Raw genomic sequence first — 23,875 nt, forward strand, 5'->3', positions numbered from 1 at the left:
CTTACATCGAGCTCGCACCATTGGATGAAGTTTCTTTCACATGTCGAGTTCTCAGGACCACTATAGTGCACCCCCAAATACCCGCACTGCAGAGGATTTTAATCCGTCTAGAGAGATATTTAGACCAGCACATATATTTATGCCTAGTGAAAATTATACAAATAGTGAAGATCAGGTCCCTGCTCATATGTTGAATTTCAGTCAAGTGGCAAAATAGTAAAAATTGAAATTCTAAAATGAAATTGTCGGTTGAAAATACAAGAAAAAATGTCAATGTATCCGAGGATATATAGTTGAATCTTAATGAGATGTTCTGGTTTCTCGTGGGGTTCCACCATCGAAATGACACCACTTGCAAGAACAGAGAGAATATAAAGAAAGAAAGAAAGTAGCTAAAGCTGAATGAAGAGAACGCGTCAGAAAAAGTCAGTTTTAAAATTTTAATACATTTCCTTAAAAAGTTACTTTTATACATTTCTCCTCCGCCTTATCCGGCTGTGCATGAAACCCCTTCTATAATAAAAAAAAGGAATATCCTCTACAGTTCCGGTGGGGCGGCGGTGCACATCCGGCGGTACAATAGAGGCCATATGTGCCATATGTGCCACCTGGCCTCTGCTGTACCATCGGATGTGTACTGCCACTCCGCCGATATTGCAGAGAACTAGACATTTACTATTAAAAGTAGTATTTACATGGAAAAAAATTCTCTGCAGTTTGGGCCTGAGAGCTCGACACGTGGAAGATATGACATCCAACGGTACAAGCTCAATGGACCCTATTTTTTTTTCCCTTTCTTCTCGAGCTTGGCATAGTTTGATGTCGCATCTTTCACATGTCAAGCACTGATCAGGCCCGAACAGCAAGACACCGTGAGATGCCCGAACTACAGAGAATTTTAATACGTATTTACATTATCTATTTTGATAGTAAATAAAAAATAGAAAAGATTAAAAACAGAAAGGTTTCAAAAGCATAGAAATAAAGGCGTATAATTTGTGATCGAGAAACCCTAACCCTTCCTTTTCTTCGGAGTCTCTTAAACCCTAAATTTCACAAAAAGACTCCACAACACACATCCGCCATCTTTCCCTAAAGGAGATGGCAACAATAACAATAATGGCAATAAAGGTAGGAATGTAGGAAACAAACTTATCATCTAATTCCGACCAAAAAAACTGTCTTCTGGTGCACAAAGGGTACAAAATTTAATGTCATTATCTATGTCCAATGCTGAGGAAGCTGGGCAGCAAGTTATATATGCCTCTTAGGATGTCAAAACCTAGCCCAAAACGATATTGAGCCAAATTGATCAAAACTGAATTGAATCGAAGCCGATATGAGCTCATTGGATCATGTTTCAAGTTGGGGTTTTGTGACATCGAAATCGATAAGATACTGAATCCAACTTAAAAAAATCAGACAAAAATTGAAATAGCCCGATAATAAATAGATAGCAGCCCAAAATTCATTAAAAAAAAAACACACTTTTTTCCTATACTTTTTAATATATTTACATGGTAAACTAAAACTTAACCGATAGTAAAACGTTAAGAGAAATCGAAACAAACCAAAACCGAACTGAAATTGGTACACCCTTATTGGATCATATTTCAGAATCACTCATTTTCACATCGAAACCAGTGAAATCGAACCGAAACCAATCCAAACTGATTGATTGATTGACACCTCTAATGCCTTTTTTTCTAGTAAAAACACCCCTAATGCCTCCTAAGGTAATTTTGTGACATGCCTTTCCTTCCCACCTTTAAGTCTCTATCTTTCATGAAAAAAAAGTAAGGGTGCAAATATGCACTCTCGCACTGAGATTTGGGATTTACAATGACACCCCTTTTCTGTTTTTTTTTTTTTTTTTTGGGGTATGAAGAAGTCTATTCACCTTGCTGTGACAAAAGGGGGGTTACAATGTTCATGAGATCCCCTGAAAAGAGGGGCCTCCCAGAAAGGAGTTTAGATCTGCTACCTACATGGGGACGGGTGGGGACAGATCTGAACCCTCCATGGGGATGTGGGACCTGCCTCTAGGGTGTGGGACCCACATCCCATGGAGGGGTCAGATCTGTCCCCACCCATCCCCATGTGGGTAGCTGATCCGGATTCTCCCAGAAGCAACTCTACAGATTTGAGATAACCCATTTAGAGACATTATGGGTTAATCCATTCCCAGACCTATTGATACGGACAAAATTACAGAAGGAGAAAGATGCTTTCAGGATGCAAATATCCTGAATAATACAAGAAACACAAGGAGGAGGAGGGGGGGGATTAGGGGACAAGCACTTGATGAGGGAGAGACAATCTGACGAAATTAAGATCGAACGAACTCCCAACCTGCTAGCAGATGAGAGAGCTAGTCAGATTGCCAATGCCTCACCAACCACCGCCGGTGCCAATGCACAATGCTCCGTAGCAAATCAAGCACACAACTCCTCCCGGATCAAAAGCAACACCCTTTCTCTTGTTTTGACTTATGTGGATGATATCATTCTCTTCATTGCCATTGGTGTGGTGTTCAGATTCCTCCCTACACTAGCGTTAGTGGGGAACTCTCCCATCTTTTATGGGCAAGAGACCATTGCCTGATTGCATGGTCTTTGCATCAGCGCGTGGCCAATGAGAGCATGTGCAAGAGCATCAACATAGATGAGTTTTTTTTATTTCATAGTGAGTGATGTTGTAATTTTGCACTCTCATGTGTCTAGGAGAGGGAGCCACACGACCAGCTTTGTTTTTCTCAAGGGGGTTTCCTCCATGACCATGAGTGAAGCGAAAACTCGATCCGTCTTCAAATATATAAATGTACATCATGTAAAACCTAACACGATGCAGAGAAGAATGGAAATCGCAAACACAATCACATAATGCACACAAGGATTTACGTGGTTCGGCAAGGTTGTCTACGTCCACGATGAGATGAGATCTGTTTCACTATCAATAGAGAATATGGTTACAGTCACTCGTTCCTCGCACCTCTCTCAAATTTGCAATACAGAGAAAGAACTCTCGCTACAGATTTATAGCAAAAAAACCTACACAAGAAATTTACCAAAATACCCATATAGTCCAGAGGCTCCACACAGCAGTCCATCGTCGGAAGTCAAGACACCAAAACCTCAACACATCAACATATGATTGCGATAGGAGACGGTGAAGAGAAAGTCAGTTGTAATTAGCAGTTCTTGCTTTTTCTAAAAAAATGAGGGAAAACATTTGGAGGAGTTTATAAGAACCTCAAATCATTTTATTCTTTCTCAAGGCAATTCACCTGCTCTGTTATTCCAGACTTATTTTTCGGTTTCTGTTCTTGGTTTCCTTTTCTTCTTCTTCTTCCTCCTCCTGCACTTTTAATTCCGACCCAATTACCAACAATGGAGAATGAAAGTACTACCAAATCCAAGAAGTATGAGGAAGTTCGTATTCCCCCAAAGAGAGGGCAGATCAAAAGAAGGATCTTTACTGGGTTGCTCAGGTCTATCGTTACAGTACTACTATCCCTTAACTGCGTGGGACAGAGGAAGATCAAAGATGGCAACTCCAGTACTGCATTAAGCTCGACGACGACCTCCTCCGCAACCTCAGCTTCAAGTGCCTACGCTTCAGAAGGTTATTCCGATTCATAATTCTTGTAGTCCTCATGAGTTACAACCAGACAGAAGGCCTATGGACAAAACTCTCCCTTTTTCATTCTCCCCTGCTTCTCACATGCTCTGTTCCATAGCTTATTTTCAGTTTCTGGTGTTAGTGTTGGTGCTGGTCTTCTTCTTCTTCTATCTACAGTATCTTCTTACTTGTTTCTGCTGCGTTCTTCCATGGTAGTTGTGCATAGAAGACGAGGAGAGCTATGGGTGGGATGCAGAGGTCTCTGAATTTACTTCGTTCCGGAGTGACGAACTACTGTAGCCATAGCTGCCTTTGCTCTGTTCTGATCTGTGAATGAATCAATTTGGGGATTCTTTTCCTCAATGGATTTTCACCAAGTCACAGAAATGTACTTTTGTAATTTTTTTTGGGGGGGTCAAAAAGTTGTATTTATCATCCATGAAAGCATATTTACAGAGTAATTGAATCTGAGTTGGTGGGCTTTTCTGATTCTCCTTAAGTTTTTATTATGGTGATGATGATGATGATGATGATGAGCTTTATATATGATTCACAAGGAAATGTGAGTTCTATGCTGAGTTTCAATCTAAGAATGTTCCGTTTGAATCATTAGTTTAAGATATTAGTACTAATCTCTTGAGCAACTTGGCCCTTACCCTTGGGATTAGAATCATTAATCACTGAGTGTTCATGACCATAAGTTCATAAACATGAATTTGGAATGGTCTTCTTATTCTGTTTCTTTTTTTCACTAATGAAATAAAACCAACCAATCTCTCTTGGAATCGATTACTCCAGTCTCTAGCACTTGTAGATTTGAGAATTTGACAAAAAAAAAAAAAAAAAAAAAAAAAAAAGGAAAAGAAAATTACAAATCAGATTATGAGAAGAGCATTCCTACGTGATTAGATAGACCCCAAAAATGGATGGGGGCAGTAAGGACCAAGGACTCTTCCATGACAAAGAAGAAGAGAAGCTTAAGAAAAAGAGTTGAAGAGAGAGAGAAGATTATACCGTGAAATCAGGGACTGTAAAGCATAGCAACTATCATTGGAAAGTGAGAGAGAGAGAGAGATTGGTTGTAGGCTTTTGGCTCGCTTCAAAAGACATCCATTATCTCATGATTGGCAGAATTGTGAATCCTTCAAAAAAAAAAAAAACTTGTACCTAGTGCATGAGGCTTCTGCCACCATGGTTCTAAGTATCGGTATCGTATCGTCCGTATCGGGCGATACTATCGATTTTGCTAGTCACCGACATCGATACCATGATGATACCGTATCGGTAGCACGGTTCGGACAAGGGGTAAAATGATTAGAAAACTCATTATTTAAGGAATTTTAAGGGTAATTTTGTCCGAGACAACCAATCCAGGCCGATACAGTATCGGTATCATATCGATTTTACATGTTGCCAATACCTGTTCTGATACTGTGCACTAAAACCATGTCTGCCACTGCGGGGTCTGGGGAGGGTCATAATGTACTCAGCCTTACGGCCCTTACCCCTATTTTCGTAGAGAGGCTATTTATAGACTCGAACCCGTGACCTCTTGGTCAGAATACTTCAACAAATTCATTTATGGGAAGTGAAAAATTTGGTCGTAAATAGTTATAGTATTAATTTAATTTAAATACCAAGATATAAGCCTCATCAGTTCGGAGTTGGTGAGTAAGACTTCAACAGATACGTTCTGTAAAGTGAGCAATTTGATTTATTCTTCTTCTTCTTGGCATTGCACATTTAAAAGTTTTTGAAGTGATTGAGGCACTAGAAAGAATCCATTCTTTCATGATTAGAAGTCAGATTCAATTCATTTTATGACACGTCTGCGTATCTTTAACTCACGTCATCAATGCCGAAAAACAGTGGGAACAATAAGTGAAGTCAAATGGCTCAATCATTTGTTAGACAAGTAATTCTATTTTGGGCAAGAGATTGTTGCTTGGTTACATGGACCCTGCATGAGAGCACGTGTTGGGACATCAACATAGATGGAATTTCTTATTTCACAGGAGTGTGACAGTAATTTTACACGTTCCTATCTCTAGACGCATGGCCACGCGACCCAACAACCTTTTTATTTTTGGATAAAGAAAACATAGGCATTGTCATTTTTAAAAAAGCATCAGATGTTGCTTCGAATTTTCATTTTTATAAGCCATATATAGATTTCCTAAACTTATGAACCACATCCACACTTCTTTCTAATGTCCAAAGTCCTCCCTTTTCATTTTGTTTTAAACTCTCTCTTTCTCTCTCTTTAAATGAAAGTGTCATAGAAAGAGAGAACATGGTAGTAGACACCTTTTCACTCACCTATAAGTGGGTATCACGTAAGAATCCGGATCAGCTATTCACATGGGGACGGATGGGGACAGATCTGACCCCTCCGTGGGATGTGGGTCCCATACCCTAGAGGCTGGTCGCATACCCCCATGGAGGGTTCAGATCTGTCCCCATTTTTCCCCATGTGGGTAGCAGATCTGAACTCATCAGAACTCATCACGTAACAAGTATTTCCCCTCCCCCCCACCCCACCCACATATTCTATACAACTAAATGTCTTTTGCAAGGTGAAACTCCCCAAAAGGTAGAAAAAATAAGCTTCATAATCTGGGGAGAGTATTTGTTGGAACTCCCCAAGATGAGGCAGATTGTAGTTTGATTCCTTGAATAAAAACTTAAAATAAAAAAAAAAAAAATTGCATCCAAGCTTATAATAAACAAGAATTGAGTTTTCCTTCAGTCACAGTGAAAAGGAATTTCTTGACCATGACTTCGGATGGGTGGTAGGGTATCGCACAATAAGAGAAGGATATTATTGCATTCGTCTCTAGGGTGTCTTAAACTCTTAATGCACATTGAACCGGTGAAACTAGTTAGAACTAACCCGAAATGAATATAAAAAATCGAACCAAAACTGAAATCAACTGATTAGAAACCAACAACTCAAAACTCATTAAAAAGCCTGTTTTCTCATAATCTATGTATACATATAGATTTTCAACCAAGCCCAAACTAGATCAAAATCGAAACCAACAAACTGATAAGAACCCAAAACTGAAATTAAACTTTTTTCTTATTGGTTTGATTTGGATTCATCATTCCTACATTGAAATCCGATTCAATTCAAACCAAAATCAGACTGAACCAACTAATTGAAACCCCTAGTTTTAAGACCCTAGGATGATGGCTGAACCCTACACTCCAGGTGTAGGAAAATTTTTTCTCACAAAAAATACCCTTCATGTCATCCAATTAATAGGTGTGAATTTGTTTAGAATGATGAGCTAGCCAAAATAAATATATTTGTAGTTAAGAAGTAGGGATGGTGTAAGTGTGAAATCAGGTTACCAAAACAAAAAAAAGTAAACGTGAAATTATGACATTTTTTTTTGTGGTAAAAGTGAAATCATGAGATTAAGGCAAACAAGTGGTACGGAAAAGTGAAATTCGGGCATTTCTTTATTAGATGAGCAGGGTTGTCGGAATTATTTCCAACTATGGACTTTAAAGGATAGAATTTTTGTAATGTGAAAGGTTCTAGGGCCCACAAGAGGTCATACAAGACCCCCTTAGGCGCCGGATAGAGTTCAAAGAGGCCATCTTTCTTGGAAAGCAATTAAAGTAGTACATGGTAATACTATAATTTAAATGTTGTCAAGGGGACTTAATCCACCGACTTAAATCCCTGAACACTCTCCTAAAGAAGCAGTGCCAAATTGCCAGAGCAAGCCTTGGATCAACGATTTCGCAATATTTGTATACATTTTTTGGACTCTTCAAACTTTTGAATAGCTTGAATTGTGAATGCCCTTTATTCAATGACTTATTACTAACAAAATTCTTTATTTTTCTATTTTCATGGGATAGCCCTCCATAAACTCTAAAAGGCTTCTTCTTCATATACTGTGACCTTTTAAAGGTATACATGCATAGGGTTTCTTTTGATAAGGGATTGTTTAATTGACGCCCTCAAAATGTTAAATAATTTGCATATAACACAACTTTTTTTTGTCTTTTTCGTATAACACCCTTTGTCACCTTCAACTTATTTTTTAACTCCCTTTAATACCCCTTTCTTAAAATCCTTCATGATAATATAAGAAAATGGACAAGTAAAAGAATGTGTCAATTTATAAATACACAAATGATTCAGATTCTCCCTTTTGATAGACTTAACTGTTGGATGACAAGTCATTCTTTCGATTAACCATGTGTCAAGTTTTTGACATCTAATCTTCTACACGACCGCCATGTTTTGGCATATTCCCTACTATTTCTTCTGTGACTAACTAAAGTGGCCTAAGAAAAATATCACATTGAAAATTTGTTTACTAACAAAAGAAAGAAAAAGTTGCCCATAGTTGAGTTTTGAATAAAAATTTAAAACGATATATATATATATATATTGGATTGGTAACCTGTTTCATCTCTACACCTCATGGATGGTGTAAGATCGATTGTGGTGGTTAATGTTATTAGAGAGGAACTATACTCCCCCTCCCCTCCTCAAAAGAAAAACAAAAAAAAAAAAAAAACCCAAAGTTGAGTTTTGAATTAAAATTTAAAACTTTATATTTCTTGGATTGGGTTGAAGACTTTTTTTTGGGGTAAAAGATTGGTTTTAATATTGAGATACTGGTTGACCATGATGTAGATATCCACAAATTTTAAGCCCAACAAAACTACCATATAGTAGGTGATAGGACGTTTAGGAAAACCCCACTTTTCTTTTACATCAATTGGGACCCTAGTTAGCAAATTCGGATTCGAGAATTATTGGAACAAAGAATTATTCGTAGTAATTCATTTTGTTAATTTAAAAATTCGATAAAAAAAGCTGCCAAAGAAACAGACAAAATACGGATTCAAGAATTATTCGTTTTATAAAAAATAATTCAAACAAATAATTTTAACGTTATTTTTAATATTTGTAGTACATTTTTAACATTATCAATCAATTATCATATGTGCATAATATATAAATGATATAAAAATTAGGATAATATTTGTTTCATTAATCAAAAAGCGTAACAAAGATTAAAAATCATAACCAATAGAATCTCCCTGTAAGGATCTCAAGTTAAACTTAAGGATGACATGTTGTTCTTGAGTCTTGACTATATAATTTTTCTCTTGATAAACCTTGACTGGATGATTGTGATTAAAACATTGGGTCATTTTTTTTTTCCCTAAAATTAAAGTTGAGATCTTTTGAATAGATCATGAATATTTTATTGAGTCACGTGTGCCAAAATGTTTGTTTTTAACGATTCTATGGTTCTAAACCATCAAAAAAAAAAAATTTACAATTATTCGACCCTTTTTTTTTTTGACTACTGACTACTAAGTTCTAACCAAGAATTTCTACAAAAAAAAAAGACTTCTAACCAGGAAATACATATTGGATAATTAATTTTTATCTTTTTTTAGGTAGTCATAAGTTTAATTGTTTAATTTGCTGAATAATTCCCGAATGCAAATCTTTTTTTTGTTTTTGTTTTATAATAAAAAGTGTTTCTGATTTTTTTTTTAAAAATAATGGTAGAATAATTCGTATAGAATTCGGATTCGGCAAATTATTTGCAAATAATTCGGAAGTCTTTATATATCACGACTTTTTCCAAAACTTTGTATCCAATTCGGATTCGGACGAATAATTCGAACAATTTGGATTTGCCCATTTGTGATTAAAACATTAGGCCACTTTTCTTTTACATCAATTGGGAGTGGGACTTAAGATTCAAATAATTAAAGCTCCATTTGTTTGGGAATAATAGGCAAAAGTACAAAAAAGGAACACTGCCGGTTTAATAATTCCCATATGAGATTGCCGGTGTAATGATTAAATTTAAAATGTTTGCTGTTAGTTACACAATAATGTTAGATAGTGATTACAAAAGATCACCGTCTCTCCCTTTATTTCCCATGCACCTAGACAGCTGAGATTGAGACTTAGAGGTTTGTTTGAGGTTAGACTTGTCCAAAGAATATATGGAATATCACAAAAATCTGATTTTAATTTAGAAAAGTAGTAGGGTAATTATGTAATTATTGCTAACAGTATAAGAACATGTTTCCGGAGACAGATTTTATCAAATAGCATTGGTGTTCCAATTGTGTTATGGAAACGTGTACAAGATAAGTTTATCAAACGCTACAAAAACTGTTTCTCAGCACAAAAACGGAAAAAATTGTTTCTACTATTTCTCAGGATAAAAACAGCAGAAAGTTAACAAATAGTGCCTAACTGTTTTGAGAATGTTGATAACACATCTCTCTGATTTGGGTATTTTTGGCAGTTTGAATTCTGGCACTGTTTCCAAATTTATATTTTGAATATAATGCATTAATAGACAGTTTTGATTGCATCAACCATTAATATTCCAAAACCCCAACTTTATTGTTTTAACAATAATGATCTCCTAGATGTAGGAACCAATTGCATTATGCAAACACGAATGGTGTTCTTAAAATATTTGACAATAATCTTGATAGTATATATCATCTAGTTTACTCATTCATTTTTATTTGGAGGGGAGTGGAGGGGGTAGCAAGATATAAAATTTGCACAATCGAACCCCAAAAGTTTCGTTGGGTTGCAAAGGGAATTAAAGGGAATGGAAGTGAAATTTTGATACTTAAAAAAAAAAAAAATTTGTAATTATTATCCCATGTGACAAGAAATTTAAGTAGTTTATATAATCACGTAATTATTAAAAAAAAAATTCTTTTTTAAGTTTGAAAATTTTCACTTCCCTTCCCTTTAATTTCCTTTGCAACCAAACGTAGCCAAACAGCATACACAGATGTGTACATCCACACCAATATGTGGATCACCATTTTGTAGATTGCTATTAAGCTACTCTACCAAGCACTCAAATTTTATTTTTTTTGGGTAAATAACATACTGAATTTGACAACCATATGAACAAGTGTCCAACCTTGATACCTTATCCTTAGTAGTGAACATAATTAAGAAATGTTATATGCAAAAAAGACCCCACACAATAACAATGTGAAGAATAAATAATTTATTAAAACAAATGACAAAGTAGGTTTCATAAACACATACAAATCAAACGCTGAGGACAATTTTTTTAGGGGGTGGGGGATTTCAAAAAAAAAAAAAAAAAAAAAAAATCATATAAAAGGGGTATATGATGTTACATGGACAATGGGATGTTACTACCGAAATTGCATTATAAATCTAGAATAGACCTAAGAAGACATGGTCCGAGGTGGGACACTTAACATGTCCCACCTCTTCCAGGTTCAACACAAGGGAAACGAAAACCAAAATTTTAGGAGCAATACCTAAAGTGTTTCGAAGAGAGAAGGGTTACCTTGATGTAGGTCTGCCTCCAGCATAGATTAGCCTAAATTTATTGGAGTATCTATCACTCTACTCAGAAAGTCAAATATGAAAATTTACTCACCTTGGTTCATAGGTTGAAAAGAGATCTTGTTGAGGTCCCTACACTCATTGTGCCTAGCATTTGTATCACATACATTTAGGTGACAAATTTTGACTCTTAATAATGAGACCTAGAATACAGTCAAGACTCAGAAGATCCCACAAAGTGGCCTACTACTTGGTAGCAAACAACATTGACTCAAACTTCACAATAGATTGGGGTGCAACTTGAGCCCTCCCAAAGCCCATATAATTTCTGGGTTGCACTGGACTTTCAGCCCATGGGCGTAGAAAACCCAGCACGAGGTTGGGCCAGGCTGTGTTATAGAATGCGGCCTCGGTATCATCCCAACCCACCCACGCATGAAAACAAATGTAAATGGGATAAGTAAACCATATGATATAGGACCATATACATGTAACATCTACTAGCTATTCGTGCTTTGCTGGCTGAGATCATACTTTAGTTAAGTGATACTTCTCGTCAATTGAAAGCATTTCCAGAGATTATTAGGATTTGAACCTGAGTTCCACTGGATGGATATCGCCCGATCTTTTGGCCCTATTTGGGCTTCTCTACCAGAGACCAGGATCTGCTTTCACTATCCCATTTTACCCCGAGGCACTATCAATTCTGCAAAGACAAGATTACAAAAGCCTGTAACATATTATCGGATCTCTCGTTGAAACTATAAATTAGTAACGAGATCACAGATTCAAAATGAGCAGTTACAAGTAAAGATGGGCAAACTCAATGACTGCTTTCTGCCGTAATAAGTTCTTAGCCTTGCTTGTTTGAGAGAATTTCTTAGGAAGTTACAAAACATTAAAAGGTCAAGAACAAATAATAGAAAAACAAAATTGATCAAATTTACAACAAAATTAATAATTATTATATACATCTCTGATTGCCAACAATAAATAAATTGAGATGCCTCAAAAACACATGCTCAATCGCCCAACCAGCTGTTGATTAGGAGGTTAAAAAGAGATTCTCAACGAATAAATGTTGATTGAATGAACACCGTCTTTCGAACTCGATCATTAATCATTTTTTACATAACTTCAACCTTCGGCTTACTCTTAGGTCGGCCACATCGTCTTACATCTTTACCCAACAATAGTTTCAATGCCTTCTCTAGAGTAATGTCTTTGGGAATCATGTTCTGAAACAGACAGTGATCAACATATATTCAGTTACAAAAGCTAATTTGAGTGCTAAATCAATAGACAGAATAGTAGTTATATGAGAATTTGAACCATGGCATTTCTTCAGCAGCATTTTGAATACAAGAACTAACAATTGCAATTACAAGTCCGTGACTAGTTAAGATTGGGTGTATACTATATTACTAGCACGTGCATGTATACAAAATTTAGCCACGATGTTCTTTCAGCAGCACTTCAAATAAAATAACCAACAATTACAGCTACAAATCTGTAACTTGTTAACATTATGATCATATTATAATAATAGTATGTGAAAAGGTGGTTTTGACAACTCAGATAATAGCAGTAATAAGGATTTAATCAAAGATACCTCCACCAAGCTCAGCATATGCCTAACATGTGTCAGTTGAATGCTTCGTGGCACAATGATACAATCATTCATTTTCTAATATTTAGACACAGAAATAAGATTGTTCACTTGCTGTGTATTTAAATGAACATCTTTATTGCATGGAAGAGAAAAAAGACAGTAAAAGAAAATAAGGCAACTTTATTCCAACAAACAATTAACTATGAAGGCATGGGTCTCAATTGATCACAAAAGACAATTAATCTCAACATCTGGAGGGCACTTGAAGTCAACACTGACCAGGCAAATAAAGAAAAACTGGGAAATACCTTAGGAACTGATGCAATTGTGCGCCTATGTCTAATTGTAAAACCGTATCTTGCAAGTTTTAAATAGACTGGTTGCTTATCCTCTGGATGCTCCCCCTAAAAAGAAATAGATTATATAGAGTTTGCAAGAGTCAATAGACAATGGAAAATAAGAAGAAAGAATTATGAAAAGAAACATACCAGAAGTACAGGATACTGTAGCAACTCAAGTGCTTGTTCTAAGGTGATGGTCTCCACATCCTTTATCTGTAATATGATTTGTATTAGTTTCATAAATAATGTAAGGACTCAATTGTAAGTGATAACTCATGACAGCTGTCACAACATGGAAACAATATATGAACTCAATTGTACGTTTTAAGTCATGACAGTTGTAACAACATAGAAACAATAATGGCTATTCAGTTAATCTTCTATGCATTTTCACCCAACATATTCCAAAAAAACAAAACACAAAACAGCTGACAGTATTGAAACAATTGCATTATGGTCTATGGAAAAGCATGGTTTTCAACAAAAAATAATGTTTCTCAATAGCAGTAAATAACCACCATGTAACAACATAGAAACAATAATGGCTATTCAGTAAATCTTCTATGCATTTTTGTTGGGGCTTTTGCCCTCTTTTTTGCAAGTTATTGCCTTTTTCGGTAGAGCTTTGTAACTGGTTCGTGCTTGTTTGTATTCTCTCCCCCCCCCCCCCCCCTCCTTTTCTTTCCTTTGGTAATGAATTTTTTATTCACCCAAAAAAATAAAATCCACCATGATGCTAATTTTCACTTTGTTGCATTCAACTAAAAACAAGTTACTGCTGCCATCTCTGTCTAAAGCTAATGAAACATGATGTCTGAGACCTCACATATTAACACCTATCAAACAAGATTCATTATTTCTCTCCTAAATGCTCTACAATATAAACAGAATTGCAGAATGATACATACATGATCTAGTCATTTGCATCATGTATCCTCAACATTTTTTTTGGGGGGGGGGGGGGTGGAGTAAGGCAAAACATAGAATCCTGTACATTTGGGGGGATGTTGACATTGAAACCTCTGATCCCAAGCACTGTGCCTAGACATTTTAAGACAAATGGCAGATAGAAATAGATCTGATGGCCCCACCTGAGGATGGAAGCATTAGTATTAATGGGTGAAAAAACTGTATGAGATACCTGAGAGACAGAAGCTCTCTTTGGCAGGTGTCCCTTTCTATCTTCACCAAGCTGGACATAGAACCCATAGGGGCCACTCTTCAGAAAAACCTGAAAGAGGAATGACTTCAATGTGGATCCATAGATGAAAAGATGAACAACTAAACATCCATAAGGAATGGTTATGTGGTTAATTAGTATCACTTCTCAAAGGACAATTAACCTCAAAATGAAAATAAAATACACACCTTCTCATTAGTACCAGGTTTAAGACCCAACAGTTTTGGCTCGGAAATCATCTCCTGTTTATCAGTATCATCTTCTTCATCATCCCCGTACATTGTCTTTGCAATATACCTATATCACCAGTGCAAAACAAAGTAGAGAATAAGGATGACCATCCAGTGACATCATGGACCATTTTTGCACAAAGCTGGCTACAAAAAATCAACTACCAACAGTAACAAAGACTAATTTCGAACCAGGAAAATCCAGTAGGAAATTAGCTTAAATAGTGTCCAATTAGAAAAAAATAAACCAGCCAATGCAGAAAAATTGTAACTCAAGATTAGGGGTTCAAAATGGGCTAAAAGTCTGGTTGAGTGAGTGGTAGGTGGAACAAAGCTGCAGGATTTAGTAAGGCTCTTGTCACAGAAAAAAAAATTCCAGCAGTATCCTAGTGCTGTTAGGAAACCAGGCACAAAACTAGAACAGAAATAGTAACCAGAAAAATTAAGACACAGAATCAGAATTTCTGAGAAAATAAAAACAGAAACTCAGAACTCAGATTTGAACAAAAGATCAGAACAATATTTAAGGAGATATGTGAAGTTAAACAAAAACAGAAAAATAGATGAAAACAGGGTATTGCAAGTAGCAGAAGACTGGATAAATCTGACATGCAGTAATAGATTAAGTAGAATAAAAAGGTGGATAAAAGGGTCACTAAGGCAGGAATCCACCTGCAGTGGTTTGGAATCAGCAAAAAACCCAAGAAGAGATCAAGGTTCGAGAACTCGGGTCTCGGTGGCATCTCGGCCAGGCCAGAAACCGAGTCGAGCCGAGATCTCGCCGAGATCTCGGCGAGTTGATGCATTTTTTTTTTTTGGACTCGGACCCCCAACTCGGTGGGTTGTACACATATTTTGGGTCTGAAACTTGGTATCCAGCCTATTTCAGGCCATTTAAACACAATGGCATGCCCAGATTTGCCAAAAAACAAGTCCAAATATGAGTTTCACTTTGGACCATAGGTTGGTAGGCGACGAGTCGTACTAAAACAACATAATCTATATATAATTTAGTAAAACATAGCAAATTAGCAATCAAAACATTCTAATTAGCACACATCAATCAAAACATTCAAATAAAATGTACATTACATCAATGTTCACTTAATTTGTTACATAAAATGAGATTGAACAAGAAATTCATCCCTATATCGATCCACATAGAATTCCCATGTCATGGAATTGCTATAGTGTTGCAAATAGTGTGACACAGCTTCCATATAAGTCTTCTGATCAACATATACCAATCTCCCTATCTTAGGGTACATGGGAGGCTGTTGGTATGAGGTGTAAGATCCACTGCTACTGTCATATTGAGTTTGAGGCATGTATGACTGGTTTGGGACTAGGAATGTATACCCAACACCTGACCTAGAGCTTTGACTGTCATACTCAGCTGCTGACTGCCCATACTGACCATAGGCACTATAATCAGAACCGGTGCTCTGCTGGCCATAGTCATAGCCATGATGATGCTGAGATGATTGCCATGACTGATGCTCACTAGTAGTATCTATACTCATGCTTCCGAAACTTGTAAGCATGGTGTTCATACGCTTGTTGTCCTCCTCCCGAGCATATGACTGATGTGAGTGTTTGCGACCCTTCTTTCTCGTTGTATGTTTTAGGGTGGCCACCATGGTCTTGATCTTGAGTGGCATGCGTAAACTGAGACTCACCGGTGAAACGCACAGGGTCCTCCTGCGTTCCAACTTCTTGCTCGTACTGCTCGCGCATCCCCTCATGACAATCATTATAATAACCGCCACTTCGCATGCCACTAGCAGCAACAGCTTCACCACCATCACCATCACCATCACCATCACTAGCATCACCAGTGTCATCACCACCACCATCATCATCATCATCAGGACTTCCTACAGCAGGCTCAAAAGGTTTCGGTGACTCTGCATGTGCACGCCCCTCTTGCATCAACATATATTCATCAACATCAGCGCCGGTTACAGACGCAATGGTGGGGTCGGGCCTACCCCCAGATTGATCCATATCAGGTGTACCACGATCCCTCACCCACTGGAATAGGGGATCCTCATCGTCATCAGAGTCCTCTTGAAAAATGTTGGACAGTTCAATGGGTTCTTTATCATTGGCCTCAATTCCTTCACGTATGTGCCTCATCCTTAATCTCATATTGTAGTGCACATACACAAATTGGCACTTGAATCTTCACTTTGGCACTTCAATCTAACTCCAAACAGTGCATTCCATCCAACAATCGAAAGAAAGAAGAAATTTGAAGGAGAGGTGTTTTTCCCCTTGGTTTAGAGCCTAAGAACTTCTGTTCCTGCTCTCTCTTATGTTGGAAATGGGTTTTTGGGTGAAAATTGGGCTGAATATAAGTAAATAGCACATTTGGGCCCAACCGAGATATCGCCGAGATCTCGGCGAGATATTGTTTTTTTTGTACTAAAAAAAACTTGATTTTCACCTTCGAGATATCACCGAGATCCGAGATCTCGGTAGAGAAAGTGCACTTTTGAGAACCGACTAGGAACTCGACTCGGTTTTGCCCAAAACCGAGAAACTCGGCGAGATCTTGAACCTTGGAAGAGATCCACACTTCCACTAAGGAATTCCCCACCTTTATCCACCAAGCACACTAGTGAATTCACAACAGCAAAGTTTTCAGAAAACAGAACTGATATATTACTTCAAATCTTTTGGGGAGGCCTATGGCCTTTGCATCTATTTATAATGTAGCTAACCAAACAAGGTATTTAATCTCAATATGGCCCAATATGTATTGAGATCCTGGCCTTCGAAATGATACAACCTGATGCAACATGATAAATTTTTATTTAAAAAAAAAAAAAGGTTTTACAGATCGTATCAATATGTATCGACTGAGTTAGATCGATACAGGTCAATATGGCTCGAGACATCGAGAAATCCCGAGACGCTATTGCCAACAGCAGTGGCCACCACCACCACTGGAGCAGCTGCAGTGGCCACTGCCACCAGAGGAGCAGCGCCCACCACCACTACCACCGGCAATAATGTGGCAGCATAACTAAAAAAAGTGGCAGCGACGGTGACGGCTGCAATCTTCCTCTTCATTAGAGGCAAATACTGCTGCTGCAGCCACTGCTATTGCCACTGCTTCTTTTTACAACAACAACCATAACCTTATGCCACAGCTTCTTTTTCTTCTTCCTTTTCTTTTACAGTCAAAATGAGGTTGTTGCTGCTTCAACTTTCATTGAAAGCGGCTCCTGCTGCTTCATCTCCTCTCTTCTTTATAATATTTTTCTTTTTTATATTTTCCTTTCATTTCCTTTTTTAACCATTTCCCATTTGGTTTTCCTTTTTTTTTTTTGATCTTTTTTCCTGAGAGTGGGTGACGAGACAGAAAAGCGACTGATCACCTTGGCCCTCTCAGACTACCTTGACGCCTAGAGGGTATCTAGGCAACGCCTTGACCACCATGCAATCCTGCTATGCATATTATCACTGATGTCTCAAACAACACTAGGTTCAGTGATACATTCATAGCAGTCATTCCTTAACGCACAAATTAATGCCTCCCATCTTCCAAAATTACACCTCCATACAAACATGTCTCTAAAACTACTCCCAATGGTCAACTGTTAGCCTAATGATAGTCAGGAGAATTGACCACCTATCCTCCAAAGTTATGTAAGAAAACAGTTTTTCCCCTCACACGTAGCCCTACCCAGACGCCAAGCTTGTTGACCAACATAGAACCTCTTGGAATCCATCCGATGGACTCTCCAGTCTCCTCCCATAAGCCCCTTTAAATCTCCACTTATTCATCTTCCCCACATTCAGCTCTTGATCCTTCATTTAATTTTTTATTTGAACCTCTGTTCAACATAAGCAACAAGGAGGGGATCATCTTGATTTGGAAGCAATGGCCTCCTTCAATGATTGCATAGAGGACATTGGAGCCAATGATCTTAGATGGACTGGCTTCCCTCTAACTTGGAGTAACAAAAGAGCTGCTGGCCATCGGATCTCTTGCAAGCTTGACAGGGTCCTTGTTAATGAAGCTTGGCTTTCATCCTTCCCAGCCTCCCATGCTACCTTCAATAATACAGACATCTCCGACCACTCCCCCATTTCCCTTGCTATCCAACCTCTCACCTCCTTTGGTCCTAAGCCTTTCAAATATTTCGACATGTGGCCCTCTCACCCTACTTTACTCCCCTCGGTTAAGGAAGCTTGGGACAAGCCTGTTTACTCCTTCTCCACTCCTCTCATTGCCTTCTCTAAAAAGCTCCGCAATGTCAAGGCTACTCTCAAAGCTTGGAACACTAATATTTTTGGCAATATCACTGAGCAAGTCAAGGACTGCAAAGATAGGCTTTCCTCCATTCAGTTTCGGCTGCTGTCAGATAGCCTCAATGGCCCTCTTACTGAAGAAGAGAAAGCTACTTCCCTTGAGCTCTCCTCCCTTCTCACTCAGGAAGAAAGCTTCCTCCAGCAGAAATCCAGGATTAAATGGCTGGACTTGGGAGATTCAAATACAGCCTACTTCCATCTTTCAGTGAAAGCTAGAGTTAACTCAAACTCTATCCTCCAGCTCACATCTCAAGATGGCTCTGTGGTCACCTCAGTTCAAGACACCAAAGGGTTGGCTGTTCAATATTTTAAGGATCTTTTCAGTGCTGCCCATGTGGATACAACTACTATCTCAAATCATCTACTCAACAAGGCCCTCCCTTTTGATCACCTGGACTTACTGCATTCCATCCCAAAGGAAGAGGAAATTTTGACTGCTATCCACTCCCTCAAGGTAAATGGTGCCCCTGGCCCTGATGGCTTTAGTATGGGATTCTTCCTAGCTGCTTGGGATATCATCAAAGTGGATCTAATTGCTGCCATTGAGAGCTTCTTCTTCAACCCCAGCTAGATCAAAAGTATTAACCACACTTTCCTTTGTTTGATCCCAAAAAAGGAGGGAGTTTCTTCTATGAAGGAATTCACGCCCATTGCCCTCTGCAATCTGTTTTACAAATTCATTGCCAAGATCCTTGTTTGAAGGCTTAAAAGTGTAGTGGATCTCCTGGTCAGTGACAACCAATCAGCTTTCATTCCTGGCAGGAACATAGCTGACAACATTCTCCTTTGCCATGATATTGTCAGAGGGTTTGACAGAAAGAACCACTCTCCCTCTATCCTCCTGAAGATTGACATACATAAGGCCTTTGACTCTCTTAGATGGGACTTTATAGTTCAAGTGATGATCAAGATGGGTTTTCCTTTGTACACTACTGCATTTCTTCCCCTATGTTCTCTGTTTTGGTTAATGGAAGCCCGGCGGGATATTTTGGTGCTTCGGTGGGCATTCGTCAAGGCTGTCCCCTCTCTCCTTATTTGTTCGCTTTAGGTTTGGAGGTTCTCTCTCGGAAAATCCAACTGTGCACTGACCAGCAGCTCATCTCTCCTATGCCAAAGTGTAAGACTCTCAAGCTGACTCACTTGGCTTTTGCGGTCGACCTTATGATCTTCTCTAAGGCCTCCATTACTTCGCTTGAGTCTATATTGCTTTGCCTGCAATACTTTCATGAGCTTTCTGGCCTTTGCACCAATCCGGCCAAGTCTCTCTTATTTTTTGCTGGTGTTTCTGAGTCGGACAAAGCAAACTTTCTTAACATATCAGGCTTCCTTGAGGGTCATCTGCCAGTCAATTATCTGGGGCTGCCTCTAATTCCTGCCAGGCTCTCAGCTCACCATTGCACCCCTATGTTGGACCTAATTCGGAAACGACTTCAGTTGAGGAAGGGCAAGTTATTATCTTATGCAGGCAGGTTGGTTCTTATTAAATCAGTCTTGGAGGCCTCTTACATCTACTGGTCTGGAATCTATGGCCTCCCGCGCTCAACTATCAAGTCTTTGGAATCACTCCTCGCCTCTTTTCTTTGGAAGGGCAACGACTCTTCTAGATTCCTCCATCCCCTCAGAGGGGCTTCCGTTTGCTTACCAAAGAAGGAAGGTGGTTTGGGAATTCGAAGGATCAAAGATTTGAACATTGCAGGTATCATTAAGCTAAGCTGGAAGCTAGCTTCAAAAAAGAAGAGCATTTGGGTTGATTGGATCTACTCGGGGCCTCTCCGTTAAGATTCTATTTGGACTGCTTCAGCTTTGTCTGACTCTTCTTGGGTTTGGCGTAAGATTCTTGCCAACCGTCACTTGGTGATTCACTCCATTCACTCTCAGATTGGTGATGGCCTCTCTTCTTTCCTTTGGTGGGATCACTGGCACCTAAGAGGGGTTCTCCTCCACTCTGTCACTCCCAAAACCATCTATGCCTCGGGTCTCCACAGGCTCTCCTTGGTTGCAGATATTATTGGACAGGCTGGTTGGTCTCCTCCTTCTACATCCATTCCTGAGCTGAACCTCCTTTGGAATGACCTTCATCTCATCACCAGAAGGGCTCCGAACAGAGGTGATTGTATCTGTTGGTCCTCAAACAATTCCACCACCTTCACCGCCAAAGCAACTTGGAACTTAGTTCGCATGAGAGGCCACACAGTCCCTTGGAGGAAGCTTCTTTGGTTCAGACATCATATCCCCCGCTACAGCTTCACCGCCTGGAGGATCTTCTCGAACTGCCTTCCTACTCAAGCCTTCCTCAACAGCCGTCAGATTTCAGTCCCCCCACCCCCCAACTGCTGCCTCTGTTGGAACAACATGGAAGACTTGGATCACCTCTTCTTTGGATGCCCTATTGCTTCTGCTATTTGGAAAGGAATCCTGGCCAAATGCTGGCCTTCACCAAGAAGAATCCTCCCTTTTTCCCGAGAGTGGATATGGATTGATATGACTTTTGGAGGATCTTCCATCTGTGACTCTATTGGCAAGATGGCTTTTTGTGCAGCCCTAAACCATATTTGGATGGAGCGTAATATCAGGAAATGGACCTCCAAATCTCGGTCCTACAACCAGATTTGGGAATCCATTTCCTTCGAAATTAAAGCCAAGCTATCTTTTGCTCCTTCTTCTTGTATTGATTCCCCAAGGAACAGACACATTGTTGTATCCTGGGGACTCTCTACTGTCTCTTTAGTTCCTACTAGCCCTCTTATTTGAGTGGCTGTTTTGTTTCTTCCCCTTTTAGTGGCCTTGTAAATTCTTTCTCCTTCTTCAGTAATGAAATTTTTATTCACCCAAAAAAAAAAAACATAAGCAAATAGGAAACCCTCAAATTTCAAAAATAGGACGACAAGGGCAGTTGATTTCTTGGACTGACCATGGCAGAGAAGATGGGTAGAGAGGGATTGACTGGGAAGCTCTGAAAGGTTTCAGTTTCTGATGGATATGACAAGGCAGCTCATCACCTTAGCTTAAAGATGACCTTGGCTCTCCGGGATGCAAGGCTTGAGTGATGACAAGGTGTTGAGTATACTGATGGAAGGTGAACTGAACAGTGACGGGTCTGTTACTTATGTTCAGACTGAAGTCTACATACAATCATATGATGGCCAAATTGCAGTACTAGTTACAAGAAGCTCTGCAACAGGAATGATATGGCATTACTAATTTTTCCTTTACTCCACTGATTATTCCTTTTTCACCCTCCAATATTTCCTTCAGCTTGCCACCTCAACCTTGTTGAGAGTACATAACAAAAAGATACAAGAAAGTGTTTGGTTATCCGACTGGTGACTTATCCATCAGTGGGAGAGATTTTTGAGTTTTCTATGCCACTTGCTTCTTTGTTCTACAATTTGCCTTACTCTCTGTTTCTTAAATATTACAGGCTGACAATTATTTGATTAACATGTTGATGGAATCAAGGTTTAAGATTATGTATATATGGTCAATCAATATTTTGATTGATATCCCAATTCATAAGAGCCATCAAATAGCAACAGCAGGAAGAAGAGCATAATTTGACTCAAGAACAGAACATAGAACACATGTCCAGTGCACATGAAAGATGAAAAATTTCAGAACTCCTCGAAAGAATTATTCAACAATTTCCAACCTGGAAATGCCAAATGAATGGAGGAGAAGTATTGTAGTTCCGATCTACAAAAATAAAGGCGATATTCAGAGTTACAATAACTATAAAAGCATAAAACTAATGAGTCATACTATGAAACTTTGGGAGAAGGTTATTGAAGCCCGTCTGAGAAGAGAGACTCTTATCTCGAAGAACAAATTTGGTTTTATGTCAGATAGATCCACGAAAGAAGCTATTTACCTACTGAGGAGGCTCATGGAAAGATGTAGAGCTAGCAAGAAGGATCTTCATTTGGTCTTTATTGACCTGAAAAAAGCATATGACAGAATCCCTAGAGACTTAATACGGCATGTTCTTGTGAAGAGAGGGGTATCAAATCAATATATAGATGTTATCAAAGCTATGTATAAGGGCGTGGTGACTAGTGTGAGATCTGTGGGAAGCCAGGGCAAGGAATTCTCAATTACGATTTACATCAGGAATCAGCCCTAAGCTAATGTAGTCCTAGATTTGAATTGCTCAAACTAGGAACCAAAACAGGATCTTTACCAAAGGATAAGTTCAATTTAGGGTTTAAAACCATGAAAAAATAATAGATTAGGGAAAACACCCCAATATACAAGAAATCATATGACGGAACCAAGAGAACAATGGGAAATAAATTGTATGAGGAAACCAAGAGAACAATGGGAAAAGAGCATTCCCTTCCATCTTTCTGCAGTTCCAAGGGTTTGGGATTTGAATTTGTTGATGATGAATAAACCTCGAGATCAGATAGCTTGGTTGGAGAACAGTAATGGAGAAAACAAAGTAACCAAAACGAACCACCCAGGCTTCCCACCGCAAGGTGTCAATCGGATCAAACACCGATCCCACCAACCTTGATCAAACACAAGATAAATCTTCAAAGGAGAAGACGAACAGCAAAAAGTTTTTCATTAATATCAAAATTCGTGTCCAATAGACCAATACTTGGCCCCTTCCCCCCTTACAACATTATATAAAAGACTCAAAAATAGACTCTTTCACTAAAAAGGGAAGGCCTAAGCCAATCCTTAACCTATTAGATAACCTAAACTGACTAGAAAACTAAAATAGACTCAAAACAGAGTCCTAATCCAATCCAACTAAACACTTAAAAGACAAACTACTAAAATCACTTAAATTAAACCATTGGTTGAACTGGTTCAATATAAGAATAAAAACACCGAAATAAAACTAAATGGAACTAAAACAGCTAATCCTGTATGCAAGCTAATTACCCATATTTCAGGCCCATAAAAGTAACCTATTACATAGAAAACCCATGGGATCAAAGGCCCAACATGTATATAACCCAATCCTAGACTTACTCCTAAGCAAAGAAGCTCAGATGGTGATAAATCTGCATCATAATCCCTAATTTGTTTGCGCTTATCATGGAATAACCAACTAACCAAGAGCATTCAAGACAAAGTCCCGTGGTGTATGCTCTTCGCCGATGATATAGTTTTGGTGGATGAGACAAAAGCAGGTATTAACGCTAAGTTAGAGATGTGGAGATCAACCTTGATAACAAGAGGCTTTAAGATTAGTAGATCAAAGACGTA

The 23,875-nt window shown here is 38.6% G+C and overlaps 1 protein-coding gene across 1 annotated transcript in view; it reads right to left on the reverse strand.

Annotated features, from left to right (window-relative positions):
• Positions 1 to 11,732: 11,732 nt before the first annotated feature.
• LOC122652727 (DNA topoisomerase 1) overlaps positions 11,733 to 23,875 on the reverse strand; it is a 69,810-nt gene continuing 57,667 nt past the window's right edge. Inside the window, exons 16-20 of the mRNA XM_043846551.1 lie at positions 14,294 to 14,402; positions 14,067 to 14,156; positions 13,073 to 13,138; positions 12,893 to 12,988; positions 11,733 to 12,210 (exon numbers count right to left, since the gene is read on the reverse strand). Of these exons, the coding sequence (XP_043702486.1) occupies positions 12,100 to 12,210; positions 12,893 to 12,988; positions 13,073 to 13,138; positions 14,067 to 14,156; positions 14,294 to 14,402 (472 nt within the window). The 3' untranslated portion in view covers positions 11,733 to 12,099. The remainder of the gene's footprint in view (positions 12,211 to 12,892; positions 12,989 to 13,072; positions 13,139 to 14,066; positions 14,157 to 14,293; positions 14,403 to 23,875) is intronic.

Source organism: Telopea speciosissima, chromosome 2 (genome assembly GCF_018873765.1).
Source record: "Telopea speciosissima isolate NSW1024214 ecotype Mountain lineage chromosome 2, Tspe_v1, whole genome shotgun sequence".
NCBI lineage: Eukaryota > Viridiplantae > Streptophyta > Magnoliopsida > Proteales > Proteaceae > Telopea > Telopea speciosissima.